Raw genomic sequence first — 14,407 nt, forward strand, 5'->3', positions numbered from 1 at the left:
CTGCGGATCATGTGGGAAAATTTATTAGTAGGAAACCGTCAAAGTACACGGTCTGGAATTTGCACAAAATGGCTCCTCCAAACCAAAATGGCGGACTTCTTGTTCAATTCCGTGTTCTTGGGTCAAACTGGTGATGAAGGCTGTCCCCCCCCCCCCCATCTTCTAAGTCCTCCAAATAACCAAAAGTTTGTCAAAGTATACATTTTACAATTCGCCCAAAATGTCTGCTCCAATGAGTGTTCATTTTATCCACCATTTTTTAATTTAGTCTTAATTTTAGTTCAATTTCAGTCACGCTTGTTAGTTTTTAATCAGTTAGTCAACCTCATCCCGTTTTATTTAGTCCATTTTCAGTCGACTATAACTCTAGCATTTTAGTCTTTATTTTAGTCCAAGAAAACACAATCGTATGCATCTAGTTTTAGTCAACAAAAACTGTCAACGTTTTAGTCATTTTACCCCTGTAGATTTTTTTGTCAGCAGATTATGTTGAGCATTTTGGATGTCAAACTATTTCACATAAAATGTTCTCTCATCTTTTTGATGAACAACAACTTGACACAACTAACAGTATATCAACAAGTAGCTACTATGGCTCCATGGCTAAGCGCTAGTAAGTTAAACCAGCAAGTTAGCGCTCGGTTTAGCAATATTGTTGGAACGTTATAGCTGTTTGGGTTAACGTTGCATTCGAACTATAGTAGACTTCTAGTGGCCGATTTTTGTCTGGTAAACCTGCTTCCAATAAACGTGTCGTTTGCCTGGAATACGCCCAAAATGTCTGACTTCCTGTTCAATATGGCGCATCAGTGTTTGAGGCTTTTTGGTACATCCTGTTAAAAGATAGACACATTGGCCCAGTTTTGCGTCAATCACTAAAACAGGTGTTGGGGGCTGATTTTTTTTTTTTTTCTTTACTTCAGAGAATCCTTGAAAATAGTGTGTTTGTCTTTGTATATTTCCAGGAAGTGCTACTGAATAAGTTTCCTGAGCAAAATGAGCAGCAGGTGCGATAATATGGCAAAGTCACGCATGAAGCGCTTCAAGCTCATAATAATAATAACGCCACAACAATAATTGAAAATGAATGAAAAATGAAATTGGTGCCGCTACTGTATTCAGGTTTTCGTTTCTGGAAAACGCCACCCTTCGAAACTAGTTGTGAAAATCAGCAGTTTTGGAATGTTGAATGTTTTTAAACAGTGGCTTGCACTTGCATTGATTTTTGTGGCCCGAAAGACAAAAGTGGCGCGTCTAATTCTGCTTGAAAGTGAACCTTTATTGAGTTTGATTCATTTGGACACTGCACAGACCCAAGACATACTTTGATATTTGTACCATCTGAACCAATGTGAACGTGAAAGGAACAGTGCCCATGTATCTTTATTATTATTATTATTATTATTATTATTATTATTATAACCAGGCTCCAGATCGGAGTATGAATTGACCAGCATGAACACTGACATGTTTTTATGTCTCAGTTACTCTCCATTTGTAACCCGAGTCTTGCGAGATGGAAGGATTATTTCATCCTGCGTTCACACTTGACACATTTTTATATTTTTGGGTGAAAACCGAATAGAGGCATGATCGGAACACGAAACGGCGACACTTGAAAAGCGGGGCTCTAGTTGGGTTGAAATATGCAAAAATCAAGACGCGTGGACTTGAGCTATGGTCTTGGTGGCGTACTGTGAGCATTGAGATTCTTTGTGAATACTGTTTAAGAGATACACTGATTTGAGACATTTTCCGTCAAACTGCAATCTTATCACTGATGGACCAAAAAATCTGATCCTAGATTCCATGGTTTTGTAAAAAGTGACATACGGTACCCCCTTGAGAGTAAAAAGACTTGGTGGTCCTGTTTGTGTTTCCAGCTTTCAGGTTCCAGAAAGTGTTTTTTGACTAAGGCCAACCGGATGCATTCAGCAAATCGAACTTTGTCCGATTCCTACCACACGAAGTGCCCAGTCTAAAACGTTCCTGTCCAAGTTCGGGCTACCCTGTCATGGGAAGCTCGTTCCCCCCCGTGTCACGTAACACCGCATCGCCCATCCTGGCATTTGGTCCCCGAATCACTCAATTTGCGACTCAGCCTGAGAAGCGCTCTGTCCTTCGGGCTCCGGTTCATCCATGACTTCCACGTCCGCAGAGTTGCAAGCATGCGTAGGGTCTTCGCAGATGATGGGCGAGACCAGTTTCTGCCGCGATAACGGTACCTCAGCGGAACAGCAGTACTGGCTCGAGACCGGCGGGGCGTGATCCGTTAGAGACTGTGGAATGAAAATGGTCCCAGGAGGATCGATGCAGATGGTGGGGAGGCCGCAGTGTCGAGAGGGGTTGAGGCGGTGGGAGCGCGCCCCCGTCAGGCGCTCGCAGCGCCGACCCTGCGGTAGACGCAGGCAGCAGTCTTTGCAGGACTGGTAGGAGGGTTTGACTTTTAAAGGGTTGCCCGCGCTCGCGCTGTCCTGCAGGGAGGAAAATGGTAAAACAGTCAATAACTCCACTATGTAGACGCCGTAGCTGTGTCGTGCTGTTACAATCCAATCTTTTTAAAATTGATTACCCTTATCAATTATTCCATCGAAAAATTAATATAACTTTTTGTTTTGTTTTGTTAGTCCACGAAGGTTGTACGTAAATGGAATTGATTGAGTGGATATACGTACTCATAATGTATTATATTCTATACATGTGCATCATTAAACACCAACAAAATTTACCTATGCTAAACAGTTAGCAATCGCGAATACCATTAGCGCGCTAGCGTTGACCACTTTAGGTAAACAAACATCATTTTATCTACATTACACATGTCATAGTGTCTTAAAAGTCACTTATGAATGATGCTTCAACATTATTCCACAAGTAAACAAGTGTTTTAGCCTATGCTAAAATGTTAGCAATTGCGATTAGCATTAGCTCGCTAACATTATAACATGAAATTGTGTCTTAGAAGTCACTTATAAACAATGCTTCAACATTAATCCACGAGTAAACAAGTGTTTTAGCCTATGCTAAAATGTTAGCAATTGCGATTAGCATTAGCTCACTAACATTACAACATGAAATTGTGTCTTAAAAGTCACTTATAAACAATGCTTCAACATTAATCCACGAGTAAACAAGTGTTTTAGCCTATGCTAAAATGTTAGCAATTGCGATTAGCATTAGCTCGCTAACATTACAACATGAAATTGTGTCTTAGAAGTCACTTATAGACGACGCTTCAACATTATTCCACGAGTAAACAAGTGTTTTAGCCTATGCTAAAATGTTAGCAATTGCGATTAGCATTAGCTCGCTAACATTACAACATGAAATTGTGTCTTAGAAGTCACTTATAGACGACGCTTCAACATTATTCCACAAGTAAACAAGGCCTGGGTAGAGCTAGCTGTAAGCTACATGAGAACAACAACTTCCTGTTCCTGTCTTCTTCTATGTTTAGTGACTGCCTTCTACTGGTTAAGCGAGGAACATCTTGTGGCAATTACAAACCTCTCTTAGGGCGGCAGCTAATAATTCATGGATTTGGCTATCGGGTCCCTCGTCACTTGCGCAGCCAATTTCAACTCACGTCAAAGGCTGCCGGGCAGCTTCGCTTGGCGGCCAGCCGGTTGCTGTTGTTGGTGTTGAGGTTGGCCAGACCCAGCCGGCTCTCCTCCGCGTGCTTCTTCCCCTCCAAGGCGGCCATCTCGGCCTCCTCCTTCTTGGCTTCCTCCTCGTCTTCCTCCTCCAGCGTGCTGAACTCCAGCCTCAGCCTCATGTCCTCCAGGGGGTCCAGACGTCCACACGTCTGCGCCCCCGTCCCCCCGCCGCCGCCGCCGCCGCCGCTCGGCAAGGCCAGGTGGGCCACGGGGAAGCCCTCGTCCTCCAGGAGGGCGTCCCGCTCCACGTCCTCAATCTCGATGAAGACCCTCTCCATGCCCAGCAGGGGGGGCCCCCGCACCGGCGTGGAGGGCTCACTGTCCAGCGCCGAGTCGGACAAACGTCGAAAGTAGTAGTTGTAGTTGAGGGAGTCCAGGGGCTCCATCTCCGGACCTCGGCAGGGGGACGCCCCGCAGACCCCCCAGGCCTCCTCCTCGTCCCCGTGCCGCTCGGAGCCCTGGCTCGAGGCTGGCAAGTTGTCCGAGACTTCCTCATCCATGTCGGGTCTCCACAGCTTGTTGTGATGATGTTTGCTTAAAAAAATAATAATAATAAAAAAAAAAATATCAAGTACAGTACCGTACACACATTCCGAATCGGATCGTGAGACAGTCAAAGCAGTTCAAAAGTTTGTTACTACTGTAACATTTATGCTAATTTCCGTTAGCAGTCTATGGCGTTTTACACTCAAAAGTTGTTTTTCCATCCACCCATTTTTTATTTGAATAAAAAAAAAAAAGCGAAAATAAAACTGAATGGAAACGCTAGAAAAAAAAAAGGCCCAAAATTCACAAAAAACGTTTTTACGCTTCGAGGGGGTAGATTTTGAAGCCTATCGAAAAAAGAAAAATGCGAACATTGGCTATGGAAAACGGATACACGTGGCACGTTTTGACCGGATATTACATCACACGTACGTTTGTAGTCCCAAAGCAAACGGCGGACGATCAAGTAAGGTATGTTTGGGGGGACGACGAAACAGTCATCTCTTTGGAATTAATTAACGAAGCGAATATTAATGATATTTTAGATGGAAAACAGCAAAAAACAAACAAACAAAAAACGCTACGGTTTATCAAGAATTACAAAAACAAACTGATACGAGGTCGTCGCACGGCGCAGTCGCTTCCTGGTTTTCTTCTTCTTTTAAATTACGGGTGGATCACATCTATGGTGTATAGCGCCACCTACAGCGCCGGAGTCCCCTCTCAATATTCGCAAAAGAAAAACACAGAGATTTTCAGTAAATTTGCTTCAAAAAAATCTAAACCGCTAGATGGAAACCAACGCTAGCCGAATTTTGTTCATCTGTTTTGCTTGAACCTTTTTTTTTTTTTATATCGTCTCTCTTGATCACAAATGTCCCCTCTTGCGGCTTCGCGCGACCGTACGGCGGCGTTTACCTGGCGTCCAGGATGCTCTGGTATTCCGCCAGCTGCCTCATGAATCCGGCGTTGGGCTGCGCGATGCTTCGCTTCTGCTTGACGAAGTTGTACGCTTTCTCCAGCGGCCACCCGTACTCCTTCATGGCGTACGCCATCACCGTGGAGGCCGAGCGGCTCACGCCCAACTTGCAATGCACCAGGCACTTGGAGCTGTTCTTCCTGGGGACGAGGGGAGGGACAATTGCACTCGCCTATATTTATTATTTACAACTGAAATTCTAATATTTGTCCCATGAGATTTTTACGGATTAATCCGCAACAGTTTTGGATGTCCTGCTTCCAGTGTGTCCAATCAGATGTCAGTCTCTGCGTGTTGCCATGTCTTGTAATCTGCCCAGAGCCTCCAAAAGGAGTCACGCAAACTATATTAGCAATGAGCAATATAGTTTGCAATTTAACCAACCGCATTTCAAATTCATCCTCGCCGGCCCTTAATGACGTCTGCATTTGATTGGTTGGTCAGAAAGCAAAAAGCCTTTTTTATTTTTATGTTCTTGTCGTACTGTATTAGATATTGTGGACTGCACGTGATGAGGTACTTGGCACAGTTCCATGCAATTATATTGCAAGTTCATATATTATTGCTTGAGTAAAAAAAAAAAAAAAATCTTAAAACTAACTAAAAACAAAAATAAATTGAATGTATATTAAAATGTAAATTGGTGTATGTTATAATATAAATGAATACCTATAAGAGCGTAATTGTTTTTGCAAAGTATACATTTTTTTTTTTTTAATTTTTGGGATGATTTTATATACTTGTAAACATTGATATGCTGTACTGTAGGGCTGGGTCAAAATAAATAAATAAATAATCGATTTTCCTTTTCATAGCTCGATATCGATTTATATAAACCATAAATCAATTATTTTAATACGGGTTTTCCCCACGGATTCATACGAAAATGTAATTTTTAAAGGCCTTAATGTTGTTGTTTTTTATATCTTGCTGTTTTGTTTTGTTTTGAAATGTACCGTTCACTCTTTTATTTTTTATTTTTTATGTACCGTTCACAAGAATTTAAAATGTGTTCCCTACATTTACATAACACCTGACTTATTGCACTTCAGACAGTTCAGAGTCTTTTCGATTTCTATTTACAATTATCGAATTACATCTGTGAAAATTGTATTTTCATCTCGTCCTTGCTTGGTAATAAAATAAATCATTTGACCAGTTACTTCATTTGAAATACAATATTTGTGGAGTTTGTAATCATGTTTTTTGATATTTAAGAGCAATTGATATATTGATCAATGTGGAGATTTTTTTTTTAAATTTTTACATCAAATCAAAAGGAAGTCTTGATACCCAGCCCGACTATGCTGCACATTTTTCACATTTGGATAATCCTGCCGTGTCATCAAAATGAAAGGCCGACTTTTTCATACCTTTGTCCGATCGTTTTGTCTACCGAGTGTCCGTCCGGTGAGCGCGAAATGTCCCGTAACAAGCAACGCAACGGCGTCCGTCACCTGGCTTTGGCAATAAAGTTGTAGGTGTCGCTCCAGTGGGCCAGCAGGTCGCTGGCGTCCTCGTCGTGCACGTGCACGTTGTGATAGGAAAAGACGCCCGGGAAGAAGTTGTCGATCTCTCTGCTCACGTTCACAATGTAGCCCACGCTGAGAAAATGACAAAGCAAACACAAACGCTTCTTTCTTTAGTTCATCTCCTTTTACTCCGATACTGCAAAATCATATCAAATCTATCTGAAGGTCCTTTTTTTTTTTTTTTTTTTGAAATCATGGATTGGCTATATTGTCCTGACTCGTCTCACCCACAATCTCGAAGTTCCTCCAGGTTGGAAGCGTTCCATTCCGAGCCCTGCGCAACAAGAAATGTCGTCGTTTCAATTCTTGACAAAGTGTTGAACGCTCTAAAAACAGTTGAGTCAAAAGTAGGCATGGGTTGATATGAGATTTTGCCGGTATGATAACCGGTATTAAATTTATTTATTATTTATGTAAACAGTACATTTCAAGAAGACAGTAAGATAAAACAAAATGTATTTTCTTAAGAATTTATGGGAAAAAGACATAAAATAATCGATTCATGGTTTCCTGAATCCATATCGGGCTTGAAAAGGAAAATCAAATCGATATCGATTATTTGATTTTTTATTTTTTTTTAAACCCAGCCCTATTGAAAATATCCTAATTTGCGGCAACTGGGCCAATTACGGCACGAATCGTTCCAACTCCCAAAAGTCGGCTGGCGGTTGAGTCGCTGTCGCCGAAGCGTGCGGCGGCCTACCAAGTAGACGTGGTCAAAGACGGGCGTGGCTTTGTCCACCTGGCCCAGGACGAGCAGCATCTCGTTGTCGATGAACTCCTTCAAGCCTTTCAGGTTGCAGCTCATGTGTTGCTCCAGCTCATGACGGATCTGGCCGGCCGAACACAAAGCAAAAGTTCACATCAGTCTTCATGCGCGCCTCGTCGTCTCGCGCGAAGGCCCGACGTGGCACACGCCTGCTTGGAAGTGACGTCCTCCAAGTCTTGGAACATCAGCGTGCCGCGCAGCTTGGCTCTGATCAGACTCTCCGTTCGCTCCCTGTCCGTCGGCCTGCGGGAGATGTAAAGCGGTACGAAAGCCAATGTAACTAAAGCATGTCTGCCGTCTAGTGGTGAAAGGTGATATTACAACTACAGTCGACGCATACGTACATTTGCGGTTTTATTTCAATGTGGATTTTTTTCCACTTTTACACCCACTTTATCATGAGAAATTTAAAGTCAGTATTATTCATCAGCATTTTGCGAATATTTTTTTGGTGTTGTAAAAAATTTAATAAAAATCCCCTCCCTCAATTAAAAATATATAAATAGGCCACAAGGGGCCGCAAGTTGCCCATTCCTGACTTAGATTTTTGAGTCACACGACTTGACTTAAGTCCACGATTTTCGGACTTGCGACGTTATCCAAAAAGCATAATAACCATAATAACTTACCATCACAATAAAAAAATAAAAAAGTGCATGCTAAATATATATATTTTTTTTATGAATTTTTAACAGATATTGTAACAGTAAACTTAACTCATTCTCACTCACTTAATTCTTTCTTTAATACTTTGTCCTGCACTCCCAAAACCATTAAAAAAAAAATGTTATTTTAATGTTGGAGCATACAGAAGCTTTGATACAGCTTCTGACATGAAGAGGTCACTTAAAACAATGGTAGTTATTACAAAAAATGGCCAGCAGGTGGCAGCAGAGTATAAGAGATCAGCCAGGGCCATGTTGCAAAAAATTTTTTTTTTTTTTTAACAGATTTGTGAATAATGATGAAACTTAGCTATATTCTAATGCTAATTGCTACAAGACGCAAACAGATACAAATATACTTTTTCCTGATGAAAAAAAGAGACTAATCTTTCTTTTGGTGGGTTCCATGTTTTTATAGTAAAAGAACCTTGCAAAATCTGTCAAAATGCAATAAAACAGCCAGGGGCGAAGGGGATTGCTTCAATCAAAATGGCTGGCAGTGAATGAGTTAAAATGGCTATTAAGCTAACGCCATAGTGTTAGCCAAGCAAAAGTAAGTCGTTCAAATTGGACTTGAGTCAAGTCATGTGACTCGAGTCTCCGACACACGTTGAGATGCACAGAAGACGAGACTTTGGACTCACTGGTCCCCAAAGCAGGCAGGGGAGTCGGGACGAGTGCTCTCCAGGTCTGTCATGGCGTTCCACTCGTTGACGCAGCTCTGCTCGGACGACATGCGGCTCTCGTAGAACGCCGTCCACGTGAGGGACGGCCCGCCGGGGAAGTAGCTGAAGCGGCGGGACACCTCGCACGCCTTGTGCACCACCTGAAGGGCGCACCTAAGCAACACATGGGCAAGTTCATTCACATTGGAACGCTGTGCCACCTCCCAGCTACAAGACGGAGATTAGAGATGGGCCGGTATCGATGCCGATTATTGGTAGTCAAGGAGGCCGATAACCGATATTTGGAGCCGATATTCAGTTGCAGTAAAAATAGTAAAAAAAAATAATAATGTATATACAAATGTCAATTTTGATTTTCCTGACTTGTCAAAATATACAAGTCTTTTGTTATTTATCTTAGACAATAGACATCCTTTTAAATTTCTAACAAAATGTCCAAGGGAGCTCCCAAGGTTATCAGTACGTCTTAAAAAGTTAATTGGAAACTTAAACAAGTAACAAAAAACAAATGGTTCAGAAGGTTCCCAAGGTTAACAAGCATCTCTTATAAAGTTAACTGACATTTTAAATGAATCGTTCCGAGATTAAAATGGCTTTAGATTTACTTTTTAATATCGGTCTTTAAAAAAAATAATAATAATTTTTAATCTGACCGCCAAAATCGATATTCGGCAAAATGCCCAATATCGGCCTCAGATGTCCATTTTTACTTCCCATCTTGAAAACAAATAATTCAATTGAGTTGCACAGGTTATAAGTCACATTAAATGCGGAAATTATCTTGATCTAATTTTTTTTATTTTTATAAGGGTGTGTAGACTTTTTATATACACTGTAGACAGATACATAAATAACCATACTGTAATGATGAATGAGAATACAATAGTTTAATCAGTACTTTCACTTTGAGCAAGTATGAGTCCTGTGGTGGGAATCAACCGAGCCAACTCACCACATGGCCTGCACGGACACAGGCTTGAAAACATGCGAGCGCCCCGTCGTCTTCACACTGAAGCCTCTGGAAAAAACATCAACAAGAACACGAGTAAGAAGACGACGACGAGTGGAGCATGTGTGGGATGTGTACACACACAACGTGACAATTGTGACCAATTTTCAGCAACAACTCCTCTCATGCAACTCACAAAAAATAAAAAAAATAAATGCTGGTAATTCACTGCTGTGCCACTGGAGGTCAGTAAAAGCCAAATTCAAGGCCTAGGGAATGATAGCACCAGGCTATATCATTTGTCAGGTTTCCATCCAATTGTTTCGATTTTTTAAGCGAATTTGCTGAAAATGCGCAAAACGGACATGCGACGTATCCGCCGCTGTAGATGGCGCTATACACCATAGAGATGTGATCCACCAGTAATTTCAAAGAAGAAGAAAACCAGGAAGTGACTGCGCCGTGCGATGACGTCGTATGAATTTGCTTTTGTAATTCTTGATTAACCGTAGCGTTTCTTTGCTGTTTTCCATCTAAAATAGTATTAATATTCGCTTCTTTAATTAATTCCAAAATATTTCTGTTTCGTCCCCCCCTCCCCAAACATACCTTACTTTATCGTTCGCCATTGCTTTGGGACGACGAACGTTCGTGTGACGTAATGTCCGGTCAAAACGTGCCGCGTGTATCCGTTTTCCACCGCCAAAATTCGCATTTTCCTTTTTTCGATACGCTTCAAAATCCACCCCCTCTAAGTGTAAAAACTTTTTGTGCACATTTTGGGCCTTGTTTCTATTTATTTTCGCATTTCTTGAAAATTCGAATACAAATGGGCGGATGTAAACCCAACTATTTATGATTGTAACCTAATGACTGTCTTACCCGTCTCCATCCAAGTGTATGTTGGTATCGCTCCACAGCGGCAGCACCATCCCGATGGAGGAGATTTTTCTAGAGGGGCACGGCAATGAGTACATAAAAAAAAAAACACAATCATTGGATGACCCAATCATATCGCAGGGATGGAAAAACCTGTCTTGGTCCGTCAGGTCCATCCCGAGGACGACGTTCTCCTCCGTGTCCTGATGGCCGCTGGTGGACACCACCAGCATGTATCGCACGCGCTCCGACCAGCCGCTTTCCAAGCGCACCGCCTGGCAAACACCGTCGCGCCATTTTGTCATTTTGAAAACAAAAAACAAATATGTATATGTACAAATTTCATAATCGATAAAAATTTTTTTTTTAAATCGGACTGACAGCAACAATTTGCTTTGTTCAATTAGTTTATTGTTGTTGTTTCCGGACCAGATGTCATTCCATTGAGCCTAATAGTGATGATAATAATAATAATAATAATAAAATATATATCTACCAGCTTGATACGATCTTCCGAACGGAGCATCTTAAACATGACCTGCAGGTGTTGAGGCAAGTCGCCTGGAAACAAACACAAGCGCGTTGTGAACGTGGCCTTTTTTTCTTCTTCTTTTTTTTTGTGGTGGTTGTTGGGGTTTCGTTGGCTTTGCACGTACGTACCTGCATGTTTGTGCTGGGTGGGCGTGTCGGGGCCTTCTGTGCTGCCCTGCTGGAGGAAGAGGGCAGCACCCTTCACCATAAAGAAGCTCTCGTTAATGCTGACAACAACACACAAGAAAAACAGAACTTTTTTTTAAAGAAACAATTCTGACTGTTTGAATGATAACAACGGACAATAATTGAAATACTCAAAGCAGTAAAAAAAAAAAAAAAATCAGTGGAATATGTTTTTACCGTCACTGATAAAACATTAAATATTCGACAAACTCACCATTGGTTATTTTTACGATCCTCGTCGGTTCCAAAATCCTGCAAGACAAAAAACAAGGAAAACTATTTTTTAAAAATATATAAAAAATAACAACATACATGTGCTTGAGTTTAAATCCTGGAAACACTCAATGTGAGTGACAGTTTGTTTTGGTGCTATTGGCTATGAGGCAACCAGTCTAGGGTGCATCTCATTTCTGTTGCCAAAAGTCAAGTTCAATTAAGTGAACCATCAAAATGATCTTTGGGTGTAAATAGTTTGTCCATATTTATCATGCAACCCGTCCAGGGTTTACCCCGCTTCTCTCACAAAAAAAAATCAGCTTTGGTTCGTGGAAGACTCAAAACTGAAAATTGGACATACGTGTCAAAGAATGAGTTTGTCTTTGACTGGCGACCAGTCCAGAGTGTACGCTCGACCCTTATGCTGCATTCGAGGAAAGTCGGACTTTTCCAACTTCATACCAGGAAGTGATCACGGGACGCCCCTTGGATCTTGTACATCCGAGTTCAGTCTGTCACTCTACAATGGCGAGCCCCATAGAGAGACAGACCTTGAATGGCAAAACATAATTTACAAGATTTGAAACAAGATATTTATTTCTCCAACTTCCCACCTCAAATGGAGCATTAGGCCTGGGCCTTGAGGGAAGGGGAAACATTAAAATTGTTCATGAAATGCTGACAATAAACGTTTCCCATGAAAAACGTGTGCAATGAATAAAAACAATCTCAGAAAACAAAACAAAAAAAAAACATTAAAATGTCAAAAGAAAGGAAAATCAGCAAAATGCGTATACGCGGGTCCAAACCGCGAGTATGCGGGGGTCGACTTTACCCCGGCCGATTCTCTCGCCTGGTCTTCCTGTCATGCTCAAGCAAATTGTGGGGCGATGCTGCCCCCTGCTGCTCGAAGGCCAAACAGAAAACTCACGCACATTCAAACCGATGGACAATTTGAGGACGGGGAGGTGTTCGTAATATTTTGGCCTTCCCCAAGAGACCAAATATTAGGCACAGCTCTCAACCAATCAACACTGAGCCTGGTCGCCTTGAAACAGGCAGGTCTCCCTAATAAAGTGGCCAAAATGAGGACTTTGTTGTTGCGCTGGAAAGCCAAAGCGACGATACTCGTCCCTTCCCACGCCGGAATGTACTCATCATTCTTATTTGAGTTCCACGCACGTTTACGTACCTCCCCCGCGCTGCAGGCCGAGGATGCTGCACTCGGGCTGGGGCAGCGCTGCAGCGTCACCAGGGCCATGGCCGGAGGAAGAGGAGGAAGATGATGGGAAGGGAAGATGCGCCGGGTTGGCCTCCGCTGTCGCCGGGCAGAAAACGCCGAGTCAGGCCGGACGACGCGGCTCCTGGTGCGGGGGTTCGTCCACCGGCGCTCCCTGCACAACCGGGACGAGGAGCACAAGCATGATGGTGACGCCGCTCATGTCATTGCGAGAGACAAACAGAACGTGCGCGCGCGCGCGCACGATGCAGCTTTGTGGAGGCCGCCTCTGATTGGCTGGCCTAATTCGCGTCTGCGCTGTCATTGGGCCAATGTTGTCAAGGTGACTGGACAGACTCAGAACAGATACCACCCCATCAAAAATAAATAAAGTAAAAAAAAACAATAAAAAATAATAATAATAACTATGATGACATTTTAGCAACATGCTATAAAAAAATGTATTTAAAAAAACAAACATGAATGGCAAATAATATAGCTTTACTTTCCCTGCTTTTATTTCAATTTAGAATATGTTTGGCTTAAAAAATAAAGAAAAAAAGCTAAACCTAAAAACTAAATAAAAAAACTGACTTTGGCATGTTAGCACCATGCTAGAAATAATAATAAACTCGATATACTCCATTATTCTCTGAAAAATAACGCACTTTGTGCCAAAAAAAACACTAAGAAAACAAAGTCAAATTTTCAAATATGAAGATGTAATGTTATGTTAGTCATAGTTTAATGAAGAAATTATATTAATTTCAAAAACACAGTAAACCCGATTTTTTTCCCCCCCTCCCAATTCTTCAGTTTTCGTGTTCAGGCCAAAACTTATAAAACGTTTGCTCTGGCACCACCTGGTGGCATCTTGTTGAACTGATGCGAGGAGCAGAAGAAGACGCAGGTGAAGAACCACCTCAGCCCTCATTTACTAGAACGATGTCGTTGCCTAATATGTAGTGCCCTCGTTCTGTTTGGCAATTCAGACAGACAGCTCACCACTTGCTCCTCGTCACATAATCACGTGACCGCCATGACGCATAAATCTCAAGACTATTTCTTGTGAATTTTTTTTTCTTCAAGTAAAACGATTTAATTATTTCCATATTATATAGTTAATGTATCGCTTTGATTCACGCCCCCCATACTCGCAATGCTTTGAGGTCTATATGAACCCGTTCACTACTTTTCAAAGTGCATTGTGGGTAATTTTGAGCGCACTACATTTTTTCTTCTGGACAGCCCTACAAAATGGCGTGAGCCCGTACTTGTGCACTATGTAGGAGAAATGTGCACATTCTGCTGACACAGCCCGAGTCTGCCCGCATCGTTTGCAAATAAAAAAAAATGCGCTTTGCCGCCATCTCGTGTCTTTTATAGGCAATTACAAACCTTTTTTTGTGTTGGCGTGTCATTTTGCTCACAGACTTTTTCACGCTTGGAAAACCTCGATGACCTCTGCAAACATGAACGTTTAGAGTCCAACAAAACATATGTCAAATAAATATTGGTGTCAACAAAGTGTGCTCCAAGCAACCAATGAAATTGCTTCCATTTTAATGATATGCGTCTTGACTCCTTCTCCTTTGCCAAAGTCCATCTTTGAGAGCAGCCTGAAAGCCCGCCGTGCGACGTTTAGCGAACCCTT

The 14,407-nt window shown here is 42.0% G+C and overlaps 1 protein-coding gene across 1 annotated transcript; it reads right to left on the reverse strand.

Moving 5' to 3' along the window:
• Window positions 1-1,258: 1,258 nt before the first annotated feature.
• On the reverse strand, window positions 1,259-14,217 carry ssh1b (slingshot protein phosphatase 1b). The gene is made up of 16 exons (XM_086097386.1): window positions 14,152-14,217; window positions 12,727-12,928; window positions 11,533-11,570; window positions 11,262-11,359; window positions 11,098-11,162; window positions 10,755-10,876; window positions 10,605-10,673; window positions 9,726-9,791; window positions 8,732-8,926; window positions 7,572-7,665; window positions 7,357-7,485; window positions 6,881-6,927; window positions 6,579-6,725; window positions 5,061-5,261; window positions 3,587-4,190; window positions 1,259-2,474 (listed from the first exon to the last, which is right to left on the reverse strand). The coding sequence occupies exons 1-16, from the start codon at window positions 14,172-14,174 to the stop codon at window positions 2,082-2,084; spliced, it is 2,493 nt and encodes an 830-aa protein (XP_085953512.1). The 5' UTR covers window positions 14,175-14,217; the 3' UTR covers window positions 1,259-2,081.
• Between the last annotated feature and the right edge of the window lie 190 nt (window positions 14,218-14,407).

Source organism: Leptonotus elevatus, chromosome 15 (assembly GCF_054856555.1).
Source record: "Leptonotus elevatus isolate MCC_2025b chromosome 15, RoL_Lele_1.0, whole genome shotgun sequence".
Taxonomy (NCBI): domain Eukaryota; kingdom Metazoa; phylum Chordata; class Actinopteri; order Syngnathiformes; family Syngnathidae; genus Leptonotus; species Leptonotus elevatus.